Consider the following 20,836-nt stretch of genomic DNA (forward strand, 5'->3'; position numbering starts at 1 on the left):
TAGGATGGTTTGGCCGTATACAACCAATGGACAGTACTCAGTGAGGAGTGGCTACCATTTCCATCAACAAATGGAGGATGAATTGGAAGGGGAGTCATCAAATAGGGCTCGGGACAAGCATATTTGGAAGGGTATATGGAAGCTAAGGGTCCACCCGAGGGTCAAGATGTTTGTGTGGAGAGCATGCAGTGAGGCATTACCAACCATGGCAAATCTGAAAAGAAGGAAGATTGTGGGTGATGATTTGTGTTTTATCTGCAAGCAAGCACCTGAAACTTCGAGCCATGCATTATGGAGCTGACCTGCTACACAGGATGTTTGGAACTAGAGCAGCAAAAAGATCCAGAAGATGGTATGCCATAGTGACTTTATCTTTGATGTGTGGTCTCTCCTTGCTGAGAACTTGGACTCTACTGAGTTAAAACAATGTGCTGTAGTTTTGAAGGGTATCTAGTCCAGGAGGAATGATGTCCTCCATGGAAAGAACTTCCTGCATCCCACAAGCGTGTTTCAGAAGGCTGTAGAAGAGGCTAGAGCTTATGAAGAATCTGTCACACCCTCAGGTGAAGCCAGTGGAAGAGTGCCAGTAGACGTCCAGAGGTGGAAGAAACCTGAGAGTAACTGGTTTAAACATAATTGGGATGCTGTAGTTAGAGACAAGGAGGGGCGTATTGGCATAGGTGCCGTGGTCAGAGACTCCCAGGGATTGGTTATAGGTACTCTCCGTGCTCAAAGGTCTCTCAAAGGCTGCTCATCGGATGCTGAAGCTTATGGTCTACTTGTGGCTGCAGTTTTTTGTAGGGAACTTGGTCTGCAGCAGGTCTGCTTTGAGGGTGATTCTAAGCATGTGGTGAATCTGTTACTTAGCAAGGAAGTGGACTGGAGCATGGGGGGTTGCCTGGTTGAGGATGCTAGGAAAATACTAAATTCAAGCATCAGGTGGACAGCGTCTCATGTCAAAAGGGAAGCAAACAAGGCTGCCCACCAGCTAGCAAAGTCGGCTCTGGAGGAGTCCGAGGATGTCTATGATATTGAAGTGTGTCCTCAGTGTATTAAGTCCATTGTGGCTTCAGAGCTGTTGTAGATTTCTCATCACTATGCTTGTTTGTGTTGTAAAGTGTAGTGTCTGATTGTAATATCTTGGTTAATGAGATCAGTATTTCAAAAAAAAAAAAAGAATCCCTTGGATCAGGATGTTCTATATCAGCCTAGATGGTGGCAGCCATGATAGTGTTGTATTTATAATCGTGTTGTCCAACATAGGTGTCTTTTGTGTAGAAAGTATTTTGAACACTTATTGTATAATGTTTGTTGTAACTGAAGTACTTTTTGTAGTTATGAAGGTGCTGTCCAGCATAGGTGTTTTTTGTGTAGAAAGTATTTTGAATACTTATTGTTGTAAAGGGGATTTTGTATTTAGGAGGCGATGTTGCTGCTGTATTTAGGCGTATCTTTTGTAATGTAAATAGTTTGGATCACACACAAAAATGAACTTCTATAGTCTATGTTTAACTTATTGAAAATACAATGGCCTCAACTGCGTTTGGCTTAAAGCTAGCTGTTGAATATTGAAACTCCTTTTTTCTTCTCTAGTTGAGTACCTGTGACTTGTTTATTTACAATTCGTGGTGATTTTGCTGTTGGTCTAAAATTGGTGGTGATTTTATAGTAGCTGTTGAATATTTACAATTCATGGTGATCGTGGTGATTTTGCAGTTGGTTTGAAATTGGCAGGTAATTTCATCCGCCGCTATACCAATTGACATTGTAAAATAATACCAGGGTTTGGCTATCTTGCAAAAGTTGGAAATCTTGGAACTATCATTCACATGTTATTTTCTTGTGAGTTATAGTCATCTCATTTAGGCATTAATTGCCTTTATATTGTTATCCATGTTTATTATGTACTTGGTTTGGCTCTGGTGTCAACAGATTTTTTCCTGATCTATCGGAAATGGATCTATTCTAATAATTGATAAATGATACTTGGGGATTTGTAAATATATCTAATGTTGAAGCTACTTTGTTTGCAGGAATGTTATTCACAGAAGCGATTCGGTTGAAAGTGCAAGGAAAGAAATTACTCTGTGGTTTCCCGAAGGCCCCACGAACTGGGGGAGTAGCCTTCACCCTTGGAGGTCATATACTTATTTCCTTTTGGCAATTAGACTTGCGCTGCTTATCATTTAATGTAACGATATTTATTAAATACAGTTGATGTTTTTTATTGGGGGAATGCATGGATGGATGGATTGATTGATTTAACCCATTGGATGATATAAAGCTCGGTACGTAATAGTAGTCAGGTTCTCTTTTTTGGTCTGAAATAATGTTCAGGGCAGAAATTCATAGTGGATGTTTCTATTCATTGATAAATAAATATGCAGGCTCCATCTTTTGCATAAAAGATACTTCCAGGTTGCATAAAAGACTATATTGAAATGTCTATCCTTCTTCCATAGATGATAGAGACCCTTTTTGCCACTAGCCTGATAGTTTAATAGTTGGTGGTAAGCTTTTTGCATCCATCTTTCATAATATCAAATTGGTGAAGTAAAAAACTGGCTCACTCTTTTTTCTTTTACTAAAAACAAACACTTAAAATATAAGCTTTCTATCTAAAGTCTCAACAAATACATAGAGTTTTCACAAAATACAAAAAGATTCCATATACATTAGAATATTCAAAGTCTCAGCAAATACAAAGAGTTTTCACAAAATATAAAGAGCTTTCACATACAAATAGACTTTCCAAGTTGCTAACTTCTAAAACGATATTAACATTTTCCTTTGAACCAACCACAAATAGATATAAGTAACCCAAAAAATGCCATGTTAGTCTCCACTCTGAGTTTACTCTAGTTTGCTAGAGTCAACGGAGGTGGAGGAGATTTCGTCGTCCTGGGCAATCGGGATGGACGATTTAGAGGATATGTGGAGTCATCTAAAGCTCACGGAGGAGGAGGAAGTGGTAGTCGTAAACCCGAAGGGGAGCGGCGAGACAGTTATGAGAAAAGGTGACTTAAGCCTCATTGGGAGGATCTGTTGTGATCGACTGGTTGGAAAAGAAGTGGTCTCGAAGACGATGGAGAGAATATGGAGAATCAATAGGCGAGCCTCTTTTCAGGCAGTTGACCGAAATGTTTTTATAATCACATTCACAACCCATGCGGACAGAGACCGAATACTTGAAGGAAAACCTTGGCTTTTTGACAATATGCTTTTTGTGATCCAGCCCTTCGAGGGATCAATGCAACCAGGACGTATAACTTTTCAGTCGGAAGTGTTTTGGATTCGGTTGCACAACATGCCTTTTGGTACAATGACTAAGGAATGGGGGTACCAGATAGGATCGTCGGTGGGAAGAGTTCTAGATGTAGACACAGGCGAAGATGGAATAGGGTGGGGAAATTACCTAAGGATCCGAGTGGAAGTTAAACTCCAAAAGGCTCTCGCCCGTGGAAGATTCATTAACGATGGGGGAGCAAAAATCTGGATACCCTTTACTTACGAGAAGCTGCCCCATTTTTGTGTTGTATGCAGATGGCTTTTGCATGGACCTCAAGGATGCAACAAGGAAACGAACAAAGCAAATGAAAAGAGCACAGCAAATGTCCAGTTCGGTACTTGGCTGAGAGCGGAAGATAGATTATTCCGTAAAACTTCTCTTCCGATATCAACAAGGAATCCCGGCGGTGGATTTAGACGGGAAGGGAGTTTCGATAGATGGGATATCGGAAAAGCCACAGATCCAGAATTTTTGGTCAGTAACGGGAGCAACGATTGCTTTGGGCAGAGTGCTAACAGTAGACAGGTAGCAGCTAGTGTACAGGAGGTCCCTGGTTCGGCCGAAACTGAAAAGAGGTGTCTCGGAACCAGAAATGCCAAAGAGAAAGGTAAGGTAGTTCCCGCCAACTCTGAGAGTGCCTCTCCAGTCAATCTTTCGTTGGAGGGACTTTCTTCGGGTTTTATTATGGGTGGGCCCAAAACAGATATGATGACTGGGCTTACAAGTGTACAAGAGGCAGTTCAATCAACTGGTCCGGGTAGCTCTCAGTGGGCCTGTCCGAAGATTCAAAACACCTCGGATCCTCTCTATAAAGAAAATATCCTTCTAGCTGATCTGGTACATAGTCAGGAGAATGAGTCAGATGGAAAAAGCAGAGGAGCGGTTGAAGGGGCTGAGGGTGTGACAGAACCAAAGGGCAGAACAGGGAGGTGGAAACGCCGGGCTCATACTCCAGGTAACAATCCGACCCTCTCTGATTTATATGCTGGGAAAAAAAGGAACTCTAGTACTCTATCAGATGGGGATCCGAAGGAAGGGGTGGGGAAGAAGTCTAAAAGGGTTCGGTCCTCTAAAGGGGGCCAGTACACAAGGTCGGCGGTGACTGGTGCACAGCCCCGCCGAACACCATGAAAATGCTCAGTTGGAACTGTCGGGGGCTTGGGAACCCCCGTACAGTTCAAATCCTTGGTTCTCTGATCAAGGAGCAAGGGCCTAAATTGGTGTTTTTGATAGAAACAAAGTTAGTAGGAGAAAATGCAAAGAAGATTGCTAGGAGATTTAATTTTGAAGGCAGCATTGTTGTTGATGCCGTTGGGAGATATGGGGGTCTATTAGTTATGTGGAAACAGGGGGTTGATTTTGAGTTATTTAATTATTCTAGCAGGCATGTAAACGGTTTTGTAACCAGTTTGGAAGGTGGATCCAAGTGGTTTCTCACTTGTTTCTACGGTGAACCTATGACGAGTAGAAGAAGGGTCTCTTGGCAACTTTTAAAATCCTTCAAACCTGTTTCTATGGGCAGGTGCGTAGTTGGGGATTTTAATGAAATCCTTTCTCAGGAAGAAAAGGAAGGGGGTAGAGATAGAGATGAAAATCAGATGGAGTTGTTTAGAGAAGCGGTTGAACACGGCTAGTTATTCGATCTCGGCTGGAAGGGGCAGAAATTCACGTGGAGTAATCGTCATGAGGACTCTACCTACACAAAAGAAAGATTAGATAGGGCCTTAGCCAATGGAATGTGGAAAGCCGAATTTTCAGAGCATAAGGTGGAGGTCCTTCCGGCCATTTGTTCCGATCATAGCCCTATCCTCCTACATTGTATAAGTGGCCGAGGTCGGGAGAACCAGTTTCTGTACAATTTTAAATATGAAGTAAATTGGAGCAAGGAAGAGGGATGTAAGGAACTTATAGCGGATGTATGGGCAAACACCTGTGGAGTGGGTAATAACTCGCAAAAAGTTCAAAAAAAATTAGAAGCATGTAGCCGAAGGTTGAAACAGTGGAGCAAGAATCTGATAAGGGACAGGAACAGAAATATTAGAGAGAAGACAAATGAGATCAAAAGGCTGCAGCGTTTCGAAAATGCGGGGAATGTGAGTCAAATAAAAGCTATACAAGCAGAACTGAATTTCTTGTTGGACCAGGAGGACCTCAGATGGAAGCAACGGGCAAAGAAACACTGGCTGGCACAAGGAGATAGGAATTCAAAATTCTATCACGCTTGTGTAAAAGAACGAAAAAAGAAGAATAGTATCCAGGCAGTGGAGGACGGGGGGGGGGGGGGCAGAATATTAATGGGCCAGGAAGAGGTTTCTAATGGGTTTGGGTCTTTCTTCTCTTAGATTTATACCAGCTCCGAGCCAACAAGAAGAGATATTGGACGCTGTCTTGATGGGATTCAGCGAAGGATAACCCCTGAAATGCAAGCAAATATGGAAAAACCTTTCTCCAAGGGCGAAGTAGAAAAGGCTTTGAAACAAATGTCACCCTACAAATCCCCCGGTCCAGACGGATTCAGCGCAGGCTTCTATAAAGATAATTGGGAAATTGTAGGAGACGAGGTAAGCCATGTGGTCTTGGACTACCTGCGAACAGGGCGTATGGAAATGGGGCTGAATCATACCTATATTGCTTTAGTGCCAAAGGTACACTCCCCCTCATCTTTGCATCATTTTAGACCTATTAGTTTGTGCAATGTGATATATAAGCTGATTTCTAAAGTAGTAGCCAATAGATTAAAAGGAGTGCTTTCTAACTTAATCTCTTGGAACCAAAGTGCTTTTATTCCCGGGAGACTAATATCGGATAATATTATGGTCGCATATGAGCTACTCCACTCTATGAAGTCAAAACAGAAGGGAAGGGTGGGGAGTATGGCTTTGAATCTTGATATGTCGAAAGCATACGATCGGGTGGAGTGGGGTTTTTTGGAAGCCATGTTAAGCAAGTTGGGTTTTTCAGCAAACTGGATAGATCTGTTAATGGGCTGTGTGAAGACGGTCAGTTTTTCGGTCTTAGTCAATGGTAGGCCAGGGGAGAAGATCTTACCAACGAGGGGGCTGAGACAAGGGGATCCCTTGTCCCCTTATCTCTTCCTTATATGTGCTGAAGGCCTCTCTTCACTACTACAAGCTTCCGAAGCAAGAGGACATATACATGGAGTAGCTGTTCACAGAGGGGGATTGAGGATAAACCACCTTCTTTTTGCCGACGATTGTGTAATATGGTGTAAGGCAAAAGTAGAGGAATGGGTTAGAGTAATGGAATTGTTGTTCCTGTACGAGAAAGCATCTGGGCAAACTCTTAACAAACAGAAAACCTCCATCTTTTTTAGCTCAAACACAAGTGCTGAGGCAAAAGCTTACATTCTCCAAGTAGCTGCAGGAGTCTCTTCGGACGATTACAACAAATACCTGGGCTTGCCTACTTTTGTGGGCAGGTCAAAAACCAATACTTTCCGTATCCTAAAAGAGAAGCTATGGAAGAAGATTCACAGTTGGAAGAATGGTTTTCTCTCAACGGCTGGAAAAGAGGTACTCATAAAAAGTGTCTTACAAGCAATCCCGACGTATACCATGAGTATCTTCAAACTCCCAAGGAAGCTCCTGAAAGATATAGAAATGATGCTTGCAAAATTCTGGTGGTGTCATAATAAGGAGGGTAGAGGTGTCCATTGGCGAAGTTGGGAGAGGCTTGGACTTTCAAAAGAAAGAGGGGGTTTGGGTTTTCGAGAGATGAGCTGCTTTAATCGAGCCTTGTTAGCAAAGCAAATATGGAGATTTATTAAGCAACCTTCCTCCTTAGTGGCTCAATTCTTCAAAGCAAAATATTTCATAAATTCTCAGCTGATGAATGCAAGACTTAGACCAGGATCCTCTTATATTTGGCAAGGTCTATTTTCAGTTATAGATCTAGTAAGGAAAGGATTGGTGTGGCGTGTTGGAAATGGAAGATCGATCAAAATTTGGAAGGATAAATGGATCCCAAAAGCCAATACTTTTCAGATTCAAACTGTCCCAAACAGCATTCCAGCCGAATCTACAATTGATAGCCTTATTGATGCAACAAGTTGCAGCTGGAAAAAAGAGCTAATTAAAGAGGTCTTCATCCCCGAAGAAGCTGATATTATTTGCAGCCTCCCAATTAGCTTATGGGGGATGAGTGACATAGTGATATGGGGCTTCTCAAAAAAAGGGGTATTCTCGGTCAAGAGTGCTTATTTTGTAGATTTGGCGTCAAAACAACAAGCTATGGGGGAGCACTCGGGTGCAAATCAGTCATTATCTCCATGGAAATCTGTGTGGAAGTTGGGGGTTGTGGGGAAGGTCAAATTCTTCATATGGAAAGCAATTTCTAACCTTCTACCTACAAAAGGTAACCTGTATAGAAGGAAGAGTGCCGAAAACCCAATATGCCCGGTTTGTAATAAGGATGAAGAAACGGTTCTGCATAGCCTGTGGGAGTGTGGGGCAGCCAGGGACGTATGGGGAGAAAGGGATACTCAAGTATCAAAGTGGGGCAATGTCTTTGCTAACTTTACAGAGTTATGGAAGGAGTGGAGTTGTAAACTTAATGAGGAGGGCCTTGAACTGGTTGTTGTAATATGTTATAGACTATGGATTAGAAGAAATGATCTGATTTTTAGAAATGTTTTCTGTGGTCCTAAACACCTCATTAAAGCAGCTTGTTCGGATATTGCAGCTTTTGCTATGGCAGTTGAGGAGCCTAGGGAAGGTCTAGAGAGACCCCTTTTAGCTGGTGAGAGGGGTGACCGAGACTCTATTAGCATGTGGAAACCTCCATCGGGAACAAGGCTGAAGGTGAATTTTGATGCCAGCTTTATCCAATCGGTACAGAAAGTGGGGCTGGGCATTGTTGTACGTGATTCAGAAGGGGATCCAATCACGATGCTAGCTGGCCAAAGGGAGTTAGTACACACAACCTATCTAGCTGAAGGGTATGCTCTTTCAAGAGCTTTATCCTTGTGTGCAGATCTTGGAATAAATGAAGCAGATTTTGAAGGTGATGCAAAGCTGATCATTGATGCAGTTTTAGACCCAGGACCTGATTCATCGTGGAATGGGCAGCTGGTGGAAGACCTGAAGAAGGAACTGGAATCAAAGCCAAACTGGCGTCTTATGCATGTTAGAAGGGGGGGAATCGGGTTGCTCATGTACTGGCAAAGTTAGCTTTGCCTTTGGATTCTGAAACCGTATGGATGGAGGATGGACCGAGTGTGGCCATGCCTTACATTGCTGCGGACAAACAATGTTTTATGTGATTTCGAAATGATAGTTTTCCTTTCAAAAAAAAAAAAAAAAGTAACCCAAAAAATAAAAACCACGATAATGAAATTGTTAGAATGTAGGTAGCCTTCTCTAGCTGCCTCTTGCACCTCTTGGCCTCTATTTCTAGTTGATGATTCAAGGTTTGGATATCCATTGATGTTTAGATCTTTTCAACTTCAACTTTTAATTTATCAATTGAGTATTGTAATCATTTGATAGTCTTTTAGAAATATGATGGTATTTCAGGGTCATATCAGCAGAAGTATCCACAAGACTTCTCAGATTGTAAAAATCAATTCCCATTTAAATTGAGGCAAACAAAACTATCATCGAGAATGGGATATGAGGGCAAGAAGTGAAAATTTCACAAGATAGTTTTGGCATCCAAAAAACCGCCATCCCTCATTTTCCTTTATGCATAGTTCTTTGACAAGCTTTAATTCCACAGTAACAAATTAGGTAATCAATTATTGATTTTCCTGTGCTTGAGCTATTTTCACTACGTGACTTAGACATTGTTGCCCATATACAAAGAGAACAATAAATGTAGTTGTCGTAGCACTTCTCAAAAATTTATTAACATCATTCCCTTCATTAATATACTCCCATTATTCTTTTGGTACAAACAAACAAATAGATAAAATGTATAGCATAACAAATTCATATCCAGTATTTTTTACATTTTAACTACTATTTTTTACAATTCATATGATGATGTCAGGTCTGAGTAAACTCTAAACTAATAATGGGTTGCCTATCTACTGCATAGGTTAGAGATGTAACAATAACAAAGATTATATAAATTGGGTAATAAGAAAGAAAGCTATCAATGCCACAGCCATTAATGCTCAGCTTAAACTTATTGCATAATCAGGTGTTCAGCATTCAATAACTTGCGAAAAACCTAAAACTTATATTTATACTTACAAAGATACTTTGAACAACAATCTATCACTCTCATATATATATAAACAGTGGGTATGGATGCACATACTTTGATTCCTTGATGGTTCAAGAAACTCAGAAACAGATCAATGAGAGTACTAATTATTCAGCCTTTGAGTACAAGTTTGCTTTCATTCTACCAGAGTTATCTCTGGAGGAAAATAGTGCTCAAGAATTAGTTATAAAATTGGCCTCTCTTCTATCTGAAATCCAGTACTGCAGCTTCTGGTTTAATTAAGGCGTTTAATATACTGCTTATGGTTTAAGTGCTATTAAGCAATTAAGCTGAAGAATGTCTGATTCCCTGAGAATTGTCAATGTTTCCTCCTTCATGGGGAAGTTAAAGGTACTTTTAACACATTGAATTATTTATGCCTCTCTCTAACATAGAAGCTAAAAAACTTCTTCTATAAAGTTGTGTTGAAAGTACCAGAGTAGATGATTCTCATTAACATTTACTTAAACTATGTTTCATAAAAAACACTTGACACTTATCAATATAAATCTTACAAACTAAATAGAATTTTTCTTCCTAAACGTTTTTGCAGGAAATACCAAATGAAGGGGCTAGAGTGATGCCAAATAGCTCCTCATGAGAGAGAATGCTGATAAAAGAGATGAGTATCACATTTCAATACTCCCCAAAACACAATTATTGCAATATTTAGAGGCCATTTGAGCTCCACACATATTTAAATATTAGAGCATCCTTATTGGCTTGTTCAAATGGGATAGTCAGCCAAAATTTATATAATTTATGTCAAAAAGACTCTACATTGAATTAGGCATATTTAAAACAATTTAGATTTCTGCTACGTATAGTGGTTGGCTAAATATGGAAGATCACTTTAACTAACCAAAAATTAAAATATTACTTTCTCACTCTTACATTTTCATTTTCATACTTTCATTTCACTAATTAAAATATTAAAATATTCTACACTTTCATTCAAAGGATTAAATGACCTTTCAAAATATTTTTTAATATTAATTTAATTATAATATAATTGTTAATAATATTAATTGGTAGAATTATAAAATATTTAAAATAATTTTTTAAATATTAATTTAATAATATTTTATTATTATATAGAAAATAAATGGCTAATACAATGTGGGGATTGAATTTAGATAGAATAGGCAAATGCAAAGAAGTGTTGATATTGACTAAATTTGAAGATGAATTTGGCTAAGCCAATGAGGATGCTCTTAGAGTTCCAAATAAACTGATCATGCCAAGCTGAAGAAGAAGTAAAAATGCCATTTGAGTTATGCTAGCTTCTAAACACAAGTATCTAATCCTGTTTTCAGCAAGCACCTTCTTTGTAATCTTCGTTTTCGAAGAACATGAAAAAGGTAAAATTATTCATTCTAGGTTAAAAAATGGTTTATTTTTTCTAAAAATCTTGAAGAAAAAATTTACAATCTATATATTGATAGAGTCAGCTCGGTAGTCTGCAAGGACTACAACTTAATTGTGCTTATATAGCACTATAAATGGATGTTAACCAGTGAGTGTAAATGATTTTCTCATAATTTTTTTCTAACATTACCAATCTCTTATAGATGTTAACCAGTGAGCAATTCAAGACCTAAAAAGGAAAAAGTACATAGAAATCTCACAAAAAATACTACAACTAACGGTCATTCAACCTGATTCTAGACTAAAAAAATGAACAAAACAAACCCCCTAAGAAGCAAGTCAAAAGCTTTGTGTTTAGGGGAAAAACAATTTTGCAGACTTCTACCTGTGAAGAGAAGAAATTTAGCATTGATGGGGAGAAGCTAGTGGAGGTTACTAGAAATAAACAAACAATGAAGAGGGAACCGGTGATGGAACGCACTCGTGAAGGAGGGTAGAAGCTTTGCCGCCGCAACGAAAGGCACTTGTGGAGGAGGGTAAAAGCTTTGTGCTGCGGGATGGTTCTTGTGGAGGAGGGAACTACTGTTTGGCAACAAAAGCACTTGTGACGGTGTTCAGCAAAGGGAGGGCCACGGTGACGGTGCGGGGACAGTGAGGAAGGGGACGGCAATGGTAGGGCGATGGAATAAGTATGATGAATTTTCTGAATGTGTTTTGGACAAAGGGTTCAAATCCCACGTTATTTTCAGCCCCTTTTTGCTCTTTTTTTTTTTTTTTTATATATATATATATATTATATGCCACATGGAGTAACACGTCAGGCGGTCATTTGCAGTAGTAACAGGGAAGTAGCACAGTAGCCCAACCCTTTCCAGTAACTCTATATATGCTACTCTTTTGTAACAACGTGGGTTAGTGTTTAATAATATCTACTTCAACGGAGATCTTACATGGTACTCTTCACAAAAATTCAACATTGTACTTTGCTAAAAAGATCTTAGCAATATTTTTTGTGTTCTATGTCAAGAAATATGAGACTACTTTTTATAGTTGTTTACCATTTATTTTCTTAGTTCATTGTATTATTAATCTATTTGTTGTATGTGTTGTGTTTATAACAATATAATAGAAAAAGTAAAATAAAAATGGGAGTCAATCAGACACGACATAAATTTACGTGGTTCGATAATGAACATACGTCCACAGAAGTGGAAAGCATTTTATTTCAAACTATAAACCAATATTATAGTGCAGCGGTCATACAAGAGAATAATATAACGTAAACCCTCAGGTTCAGTCGGATTAAGAGTCAAAATGGGTCTTTGTAAGGACAGGTCATCAAACTAAATTGCTAACATAACACATAGGCTCCACACATATAACCCTAATGTGTTGAACCTCTCTTCCCTCACCATTTATACTATCCATTAATTTATTTGCGGTAGGAAAAGTCTTCTTGCAGGCAAAAAGTGGATTGAATCGAGCACTAACACTGACGTGGACTAAATGAAACGGTGCGTTTCGTCTGATGAAAGTTGATGTGGAAGCTGGGTTTAAAATGAAGCTAAAATGGTGCATGGGAGACGAGACCATCGAGCATTCCTTCCACTCCATTCGGCATAAATTCACAACAATCATTGAGTGCATGCCCTCTGTTGCCAATGACATGATTCTTCAAGCACTTCCAGTACCTCGGCCTCCCCTTCTGCTACTATGCAAGGGATAATTCAGGTCTGCCAACTACATCCCACTAAATATTTTTTCCAAAATAATGTGTTATTGTATAACAGGTAAAAACAAGAAGCAGGCGGAATCATCACAACCACCACCAAAGATGAGTACTTGTTTTTTGCTTTCTTGGTTTTGACTATACTCTTAAACCCCCAAAGAAAGAAAGACGATGTTAAAGAGAGATAATAAGAGGAGGTGAGAGAATGTGGCCATGAATTTCATCTTCTTGGTGATGGAAGTAAATTTCAACCAAGATTTAAAAAAAGAAAAAAGAAAACAAAGAGAGTAAACAATCAGATAAATGGATTCATGGGAGTTGGCCGGAACTGTGAATTTTAGAAGAGATAGTGGTTTGTGGTATAGTCTAAGGGACAAGGGGCGGGACTCAACTAGAGGACATAAGGGAATTTGAAAGAGTTTGTATTGTTTCAACCGTGTCTTTCATTGTGAGGTCATCGTGCTTTCAAGCATTTTAGATCTCACTCACACACCGCCCAAGAAGCATTGGTAAGCCTTCACGTCATGGTACTACGCATTACATGTGTGTAACACACAACTCATGAAGTGTTTTTCCCTGTTTCCCCTAAAAACCACCTTGGAAGTGAGACTAACCATTGCTAAACTTCCTTTGCACCACTGAGCAGCCCCTTACACCACTACCAATTAAGCCAGACCACAGGAAACCACTATGTATGATTTTGTTACGCTCACATATCTCACTTGAGCCACCTCTATTTTCAGATATCACCGACTGATGTGTGTACAACCTAGCGGCCACACACTTCACCCCCACGTCCTCACACACCACCACTTTAATTTTTCAAACTCGTATATTCTTACCACTTGCATGTTGACCATAATTTAGGAACTTGAGAGAGAGAGAGGATTGAAGCAGGGAATGACACTGCTAGTGATTAAGGTACAAGGGTATGAGACTAAGAGATGCATTGTGCTTGAGTGTATGTATTCTGGTTATAATTGTTGGTTTTTAAACTTGGAAATGATTAAAGTATTTGATGTAAAGTAAAAAAATAGTGTGAACCATTACCATTGTTCATGTATCGGTATGGTTATCTACATTTAAATGAAAAGGTATCGTGATAACTTGAACCAATATATGCCTCCTGGGGATAGGAGTCTTAAGTACCACTTGCCAACCAAACAAAGGGTTGTGTTTTCTGGTGAATTAGAAACCTTTTCAATATATTCTCCAATATTTGAGAAGTTGTGACTTTTCAAAAGTGTTCCTTCATTTTAGTTGTGACTTTTCAATAGTACCATTTCATTTATATGATGTGACTTTTCACAAGTACCATTTTATTTAAATCAGTTGTGACTTTTTACAAGTGTCATTTCATTCCAGTTGTGATTTTTCATAACACTCCAAATTCTTTACAAAAAATTAGAGAAATGCATCCTCCTTTTTGTCTTTCTTTCTTTGGGCTTTGGCTATTTTATTGGGGTTCGAGGATCTCCTTTTGTGTGCACTGACAAGGAGATTTACGAATACTGACGTTGTTGTATCTTGGGAATAGACTGTCTAGAAGCCTAGTGCATGTTTAAATTTGGAGGCGACAGAGTCTACTCTAAGGAAAGAGTCCATCACAACGTGCCTCAACACTAGGTTCTCTCTTTCTAATTTGTTCTTGTTATTTTACCTATTCTCTATTTTAAAAAGCATTTCAAAATATTTACCAACAATCTTAGACTAGAATCTCTTTGTTAAACTAGAGGTGTGTTTTAATTGATTGGTTGCCACCATGACTTCAAACAAACCTATTGCACCCAAGAAATTTAGATGAGTCAATTTTAAGCATTGGCAAGAAAAGATGAAAATCTTTCTTAAAATGGTTGGATTATATTTTGTTATTGAAAATGATCCTCCTTCTGATGATTTACATGAGCCCACATGTACTATTGAATTGCAAACATATGCAAAAAAAGATAATTTGTGTAGACGTAGGATTCTAAATCGTTTAAGTGATACACTTTTTGATGTTTACCTACACAGTAAATTTGCCAAAGATATTGAAATATGGTGTACAAGATGCTGGAATAGATAAGTATACCACAAGCCAATTTCATGGCTTTAAAATGGATGATTCCAAATCTGTGGTAGAGCAAGCCCATGAGTTAACTATCCTTTACCATGAATTGGGCCAACAAGGAATGTGTATTACCAAGCATCTCCAAGTTGCTTGTACAATAGACAAGTTACCTCCTTCATGGAAGAATTTTGGCCTATCTCTTAAACATAAGACTAAAGATATGACCATGGAAATCTTGATCTCTGCCATTTGGATCCAAGAACAATACTTGGAAAATGATCCTGTCCCACCATTGGTTTCTGATTTTCAGTCTAAAGCAAATATTGTAGAAGGCCATAAAACACATAAGAACCCATTACATCAGAAGTTCAAATTCAATAAGGGTAAAACTAATTAAGGGAATAATCTGAAACCCAAGTCCTATATCAACAAAGATGATAAGAGACCTATTTGTTTTAACGGTAACAAACTGGGTCACTTGGCCAAAAATTGTTGCTATAAGAAGAGGAAAAATCCAGGCAATGATCAACCAAAATGGCCTAACCCACAAGCTCATATGGTGCTTTTTGGGACCGACTTCGTTTGAACCAATGAATAATATGTAACCACAAGTCCCCAAGTTTATCTAGCTTGTAGTGCTACTGATTAAATAGTAGACACAGGAGCCAATGTACATGTGACTTCTAACCGCAATATTTTTTTAACATATTAGGATACAAGAGCCAAGAAAGTGACAATGGATAACTCCACCTCTACACAAGTATTTGGAGTAGGAAAAATTGTACTCAAATTAACGTTTGGAAATACTCTTCCTTTAGAAGAAGTATTTTACGTACCAGAAGAGAGGAGAAACCTAATTAGTGGATCTTTACTTAGTGGGGTAGGCTACACATCATTATTTCAATCCAATAAAGTTATTGTAACTAAATATGGGTCATTTGTGGGAAAAGGTTATGTGAGTGGTTGTTTGTTTGTAATAAATATTCAAAATAATGTAGAAGACAAATTTGATATTGATAATAAATTTGCATTTTCTACATGTTCCTCTTCAATAGGGCATGCTAGATTAGGCCATGTTAATTATCATAATGTTAAAAGAATGATTGATTTAAAGATTATTCCTAAAATTCCTATTGATTTGGATGAAAAATATTTAATATGTGTTCAATCAAAACAGCCTAGCAAGCCATTTAAATCTTTTATAAGAAATTCATCAGTACTTGAATTAATTCATAGTGATGGTTGTTATTTAAATGTTGTCTCCTCTAAAAGTGGTAATAAATACTTCATTACTTTTATAGATGATATGCCCAAATTTTGTTATGTTTATTTGATGAAAACAAAAGATGAGTCATTTAGTAAATTTGTCGTCTATAAAACTGGAGTTGAAAACCAATTGGAGAGAAATATTAAAATTATCAGGTTTGACAGAGGAGGTGAATACTCCTCTAATCAATTGGTTCAATAATGTAAGGAGAATGGTATTATACATGAGGAAACCACTCTATATTCTCCTCAATCTAATGGTGTTTCTCTAAGAAAAAATAGAACCTTGATAGATATGGTCAAATGCATGCTCTCTAGTTCCAGCCTACTTGAGGAATGGTGGGGGGAAGCAATACTTACATCTTGTTTTTATCTTGAATAGAGTACCATTTAAGGGATCTGACAAGACACCTTATGAACTCTGGAAGGGTAGAATACCCAATATTAATTTCTTTAGAGTTTGGGGTTGTCTTGCAAAGGTTAATGCTCCAAAAATTAAGAAAATGAAATTAGGTCCCAATATAGTAGATGCATGATTCATTGGGTAAGCTAGACATAGTTCTGCATATAGGTTTTTGATTGCCAAATCAAAAGTCCAAGGTATTGATCCCAACACCATAATGGAGTCTAGGGATGCAACATTCTTTGAAGATCTATTTCCTTTCAAAAATAAGTTAGAAAGATCTTTACCTATAGTAAGTTTTAAATGAAAATGTATCATGGTTACTTGAACCAATGTATGCCTCTTGGAGATAAGAGTCTTAACCGCTTGCTAACCAAATAAAGGGTGGTGTCCTTTGGTGAATTAGAAACATTTTCAATGTATTCTCTAATATTTGAGAAGTTGTGACTTCTCAAAAGTGTTCCTTCATTTTAGTTGGGACTTTTCACTAGTACCATTTCATTTATATGATGTGACTTTTACAAGTACTATTTCATTTAAATAAGCTGTGACTTTTCACAAGTATCATTTCATTCCAACTGTGACTTTTCATAAGTGCCCCTTCATTCTCTATAAATAGGGAACCCCATCCACAAATTCATTCACTCCAAATTCTCCACAAAAAATTAGAGAAACACTTCCTCCTTCTTTTTGTCTTTCTTTCTTTGGGCTTTGGCTATTTTATATCAGATTCAAGGATCTTCTTTTGTGTGCACCAATGACAAGATTAACGGGAACTGATGTTGTTGTATCTTGGGAGTAGACTTTCAAAAAGCCTAGTGCATGTTTAAATTTGGAGGTGGCGGAATCTACTCTAAGGAAAGCATCTATCACAACGTGCCTCCACACCAGGTTCTCTCTTTCTAATTTGTTCTTGTGATTTTACATATTCTCTAGTTTAAAAAGCATTTCAAAATATTTACCAACAGTAATAGTGTAAGATTTGGCGAGGAAAGTCTCGTAGTTAGGATGGAGACTAGTCAGAGACTAATACTAATTGTACCAGAATAATATTATATACCATCATTGGTTCATCACTTATGTCCAAATACAAGGAAATAACATGGTTCTTCGCCTAACTAAAATATACATCTTAACAAATAAAAATAACTATCATCAAAGACAAGCCTTTGTATCTACAACTCGAGTAGAGTCAATCATTCTTTCTAGGGGAACTCTTTATGGGCTACATTTGCATCAAGATCTAAGACTCCAGTAAATGAAATCGGAAGTGGGACCACCATAGTGAGACTTGTAAGAAATCTCATAAGGTTAAACCCATGACAGTGCTATTAACGACAGACAATGACAATAAATATGCATGCATAATTTCATATAAGTGAATTATGAATACATATATTTATGCATGGCGATGAATCACCATCTAGTCAAAAACACAAGTATTCATAGGTTATGGAGAGAAATCAATCTTTGAATAAAACTCAAGTATATAAGCATGACGAGGAATAAACCTCTAAGCAAAACTCACCTATGGATATCATTACCAAGGCGAGAAATCACCTTCTTGGCCAGTCTCATAAAGTTCACAATTTCTCATCATGTAAATCATAGTGGGAATTTGCTCCACCCATTTGACTCAGGGACTAACTCTACTCAGCCAATGCATGAGCTCATTCACCAATCCAAACCAACTAACTTGGAGAATCTCTATGCATGTGGTATCAAGTTAGGATAATATGAAGATGTTCCACCCTAATCATCAATCATAGGGAATCGCTTTACCCATATGAAACATGTGGCAACATGACGTAAGAATGGCGCGAGGATTCCTCAATTCATCGATGATCGACACACGGTAAGACTAACACTTGAAAACCACAATGTCATCAATTCTCATCATTCAAGCCCATTATCCCAAAATTACAACATAACGATAGCCAATAACATAATGAAAAAGATATATTATCTTCATGTAGAAATGCGTGAGTTATACAACATGCAAAGCATAATTTTATGACATACTCACAATATTTACCCTACATTTCCAACGTGGTCGTAGGAGCTAGCCTACCTGGATAGTATTTCTATTACTACGGTAGCATTGGCACTGCTCCTTCCATTGTAGCCTTTGAATTCTCTTACTTTATCAAAGACTCTGATTGGATGCAAGGGTAAATACTAAACAATCACAAAAATGAGATTTTGGCTTTTATCCAATGCCTTTTAAACTAGGGGACCATTAGTCATATCTCTAACATCCATCTTACTCGAGATATGCTTGAAAAGAAGACCTTTGATCTCATCCATTCATTTACTCTTTGGCCTTGCAAAATGGCAGAGACTGACTGGAACAAGCATACACATCCTCTGCAGTTTGCCTTTGGTCAAAACCCATAATATGTCCCTTAATAAGGGTCTCCCACATGACACTGGACCTTACCTTTGTGATCAGATGATATAGCTTACAACTTCACAATCCTTTTTCTATAAGCTCGTCCTAGATGTGACATCTCAATCTTATGGAGTATGAGCCTCTACATATGATGATACCTGCCTCCTTTAAGCATCGACGTGTTATCTTGGAGAGCTCTGATGCTTGTATCAGTCTTGTCCTTGAATGTTGCTCTCCTTTGCACTACAAGATGTCCTTTTCCAGAACTACGAGCCTCTTTCTCACTCTCATAAGGAGAGCACAATTTTTGCCATCTTCACACTAGCCTCTTATCCACTAGCCATGGAAAGAACTATTGATTGCAAGGGTCACTAACCTTTACACACGAGGATAATAGTGTGTAAAAATCATTAAGGATATGGGGTTAAGGAATGATGATGTTAAAGAAATGTTTCTTTATTCCTTGAGTTTAATGTTTATGTATGCTATAAGTTAATGTTTTTCTAGAATATTAATATTAACTGAAACCTCAACTGCTATTATGTTTACTGTTGGTATTTTTTTTAATAAATAGTTTTTCTTTATAACTTTTTTATTCAATGAGGTTATTATCGTTGTTTTTCTTCCATTAACTTTGGTTTCTAACATTGGCGTTGGCTGCTTTTATTGGCTTGCGGTTATAAAAAGCATCCTCATTTCCAATTCATTTTATTTATCATTTTATTCATTTGCTTAGCCGAGATTTTTGAAAAATATTCGGTTATAAACTCTTAAGTTATTAGATGTTATGAGATTTATTGCTTAAACGTTATTGCCCTTATTCTCTTGAATTGTCAGTGGCCGGATCTCTTGGTATTAATGTCTATCTTCCTTTAAAAAGTAAATAGAGGTTCGCGTCGAGAGTAGTGTTTTTGAATTAAGAGTAATGTTATTTCTTTTTAGAAGAAAAACAGTGTGTTGTTCATTTTAGAAAAAAGAAAAGAGAAAGGTATATAAATTGTATATATATTTTTGAGAGATTTTCCAGATTGACAATAGAGAGGTGTTTTTGAGTGGAGCTTTAGGTTTAACCACTTGTGCAGAGTTGGTTTGGGTTATACGACAATCAGTTGGGCTGTTATATCCTAGAAGAGTCAAGTCAAGAGGAGTTCTACTGCACCAGTTAAAGTGAGACTTTGTACACCGCAAAGGGCTTGAATCTCCTTAAAGAAAATGAGATTTATGTGCCTTAGTCCAAACTGACTTCGTTTCAATTTTAAGTTTATTGTAATTTTCATTACATTATTGTGTAATTTCACCAATACTTTTAAGGAGATTCAATATGGAGCCTACAATTGAAAAATCCACTGAGAGCATTGGAGATCTTAACAAGCCCTTCCATTTCAAAGGAGCCCATTTCAAGACATGTAAGTGCAAAGTGCTCTTCTATCTAAGCCTTCTCAATGTCTCTTATGTTCTCACTGCAAAGAATCCTAGAAATAACACCACCAAGAACATGACCGAAGCACAAGTGAAAGCACACGAAGAAAAGATTGAAAAATATACCAAAGATGAGTATAACTGCCAATGCTATCTTTTAAATGTCTTGCTGATCAATTTTATGATTACGATAATACTTCTTACACTTATACAAAGAAAATTTGGAAAGCTTTACAAAGCCAATATGATACGGAAGAAGTCAGAGCGAAGAAATATGCAGCGAGTTGTTTCTTTTGATATCAAATGATTGATGGAAAGTCTGTCACAAAGCAAGCTCAAGATTTTCAAATGGTTATAGAAGAAGTTAGATCCAAAGGCATCAAGATTGGAGACAATCTAATTGTTTGTGGCATTATCGACAAGCCACCACCTGCGTGGAGAGAGTTTTAAAAGTCGATGCGCTATAAACAAAATGAGACTTCCTTGGAGACCTTAATCGCATGTATTTGCGTAGAAGAGAAAGTTAGAGGCCAAGATGCTTTGGTGTTTCAAAATGGTAATGAGGATTCCATGACAAAGGTAAATTTAAATTTCTGAAAATGATAGCTTGCCCAAAAGTCAAAATATGAGAAATAGTTATTTGAAGCTGCAAAGAAAAGATTTCAAAAAATTTGTTAGCCCTCATAAAAAGG

General features: G+C 37.8%; 1 protein-coding gene across 1 annotated transcript; it reads left to right on the forward strand.

Annotated features, from left to right (window-relative positions):
* The first annotated feature begins 314 nt into the window (after positions 1-314).
* Positions 315-1,084, forward strand: LOC122301808. The gene is made up of 2 exons (XM_043113184.1): positions 315-352; positions 460-1,084. Exons 1-2 carry the CDS (start codon positions 315-317, stop codon positions 1,082-1,084), a joined length of 663 nt encoding a protein of 220 aa, XP_042969118.1.
* Positions 1,085-20,836: the final 19,752 nt, after the last annotated feature.

Source organism: Carya illinoinensis, chromosome 2 (assembly GCF_018687715.1).
Source record: "Carya illinoinensis cultivar Pawnee chromosome 2, C.illinoinensisPawnee_v1, whole genome shotgun sequence".
Classification (NCBI taxonomy): Eukaryota; Viridiplantae; Streptophyta; class Magnoliopsida; order Fagales; family Juglandaceae; genus Carya; species Carya illinoinensis.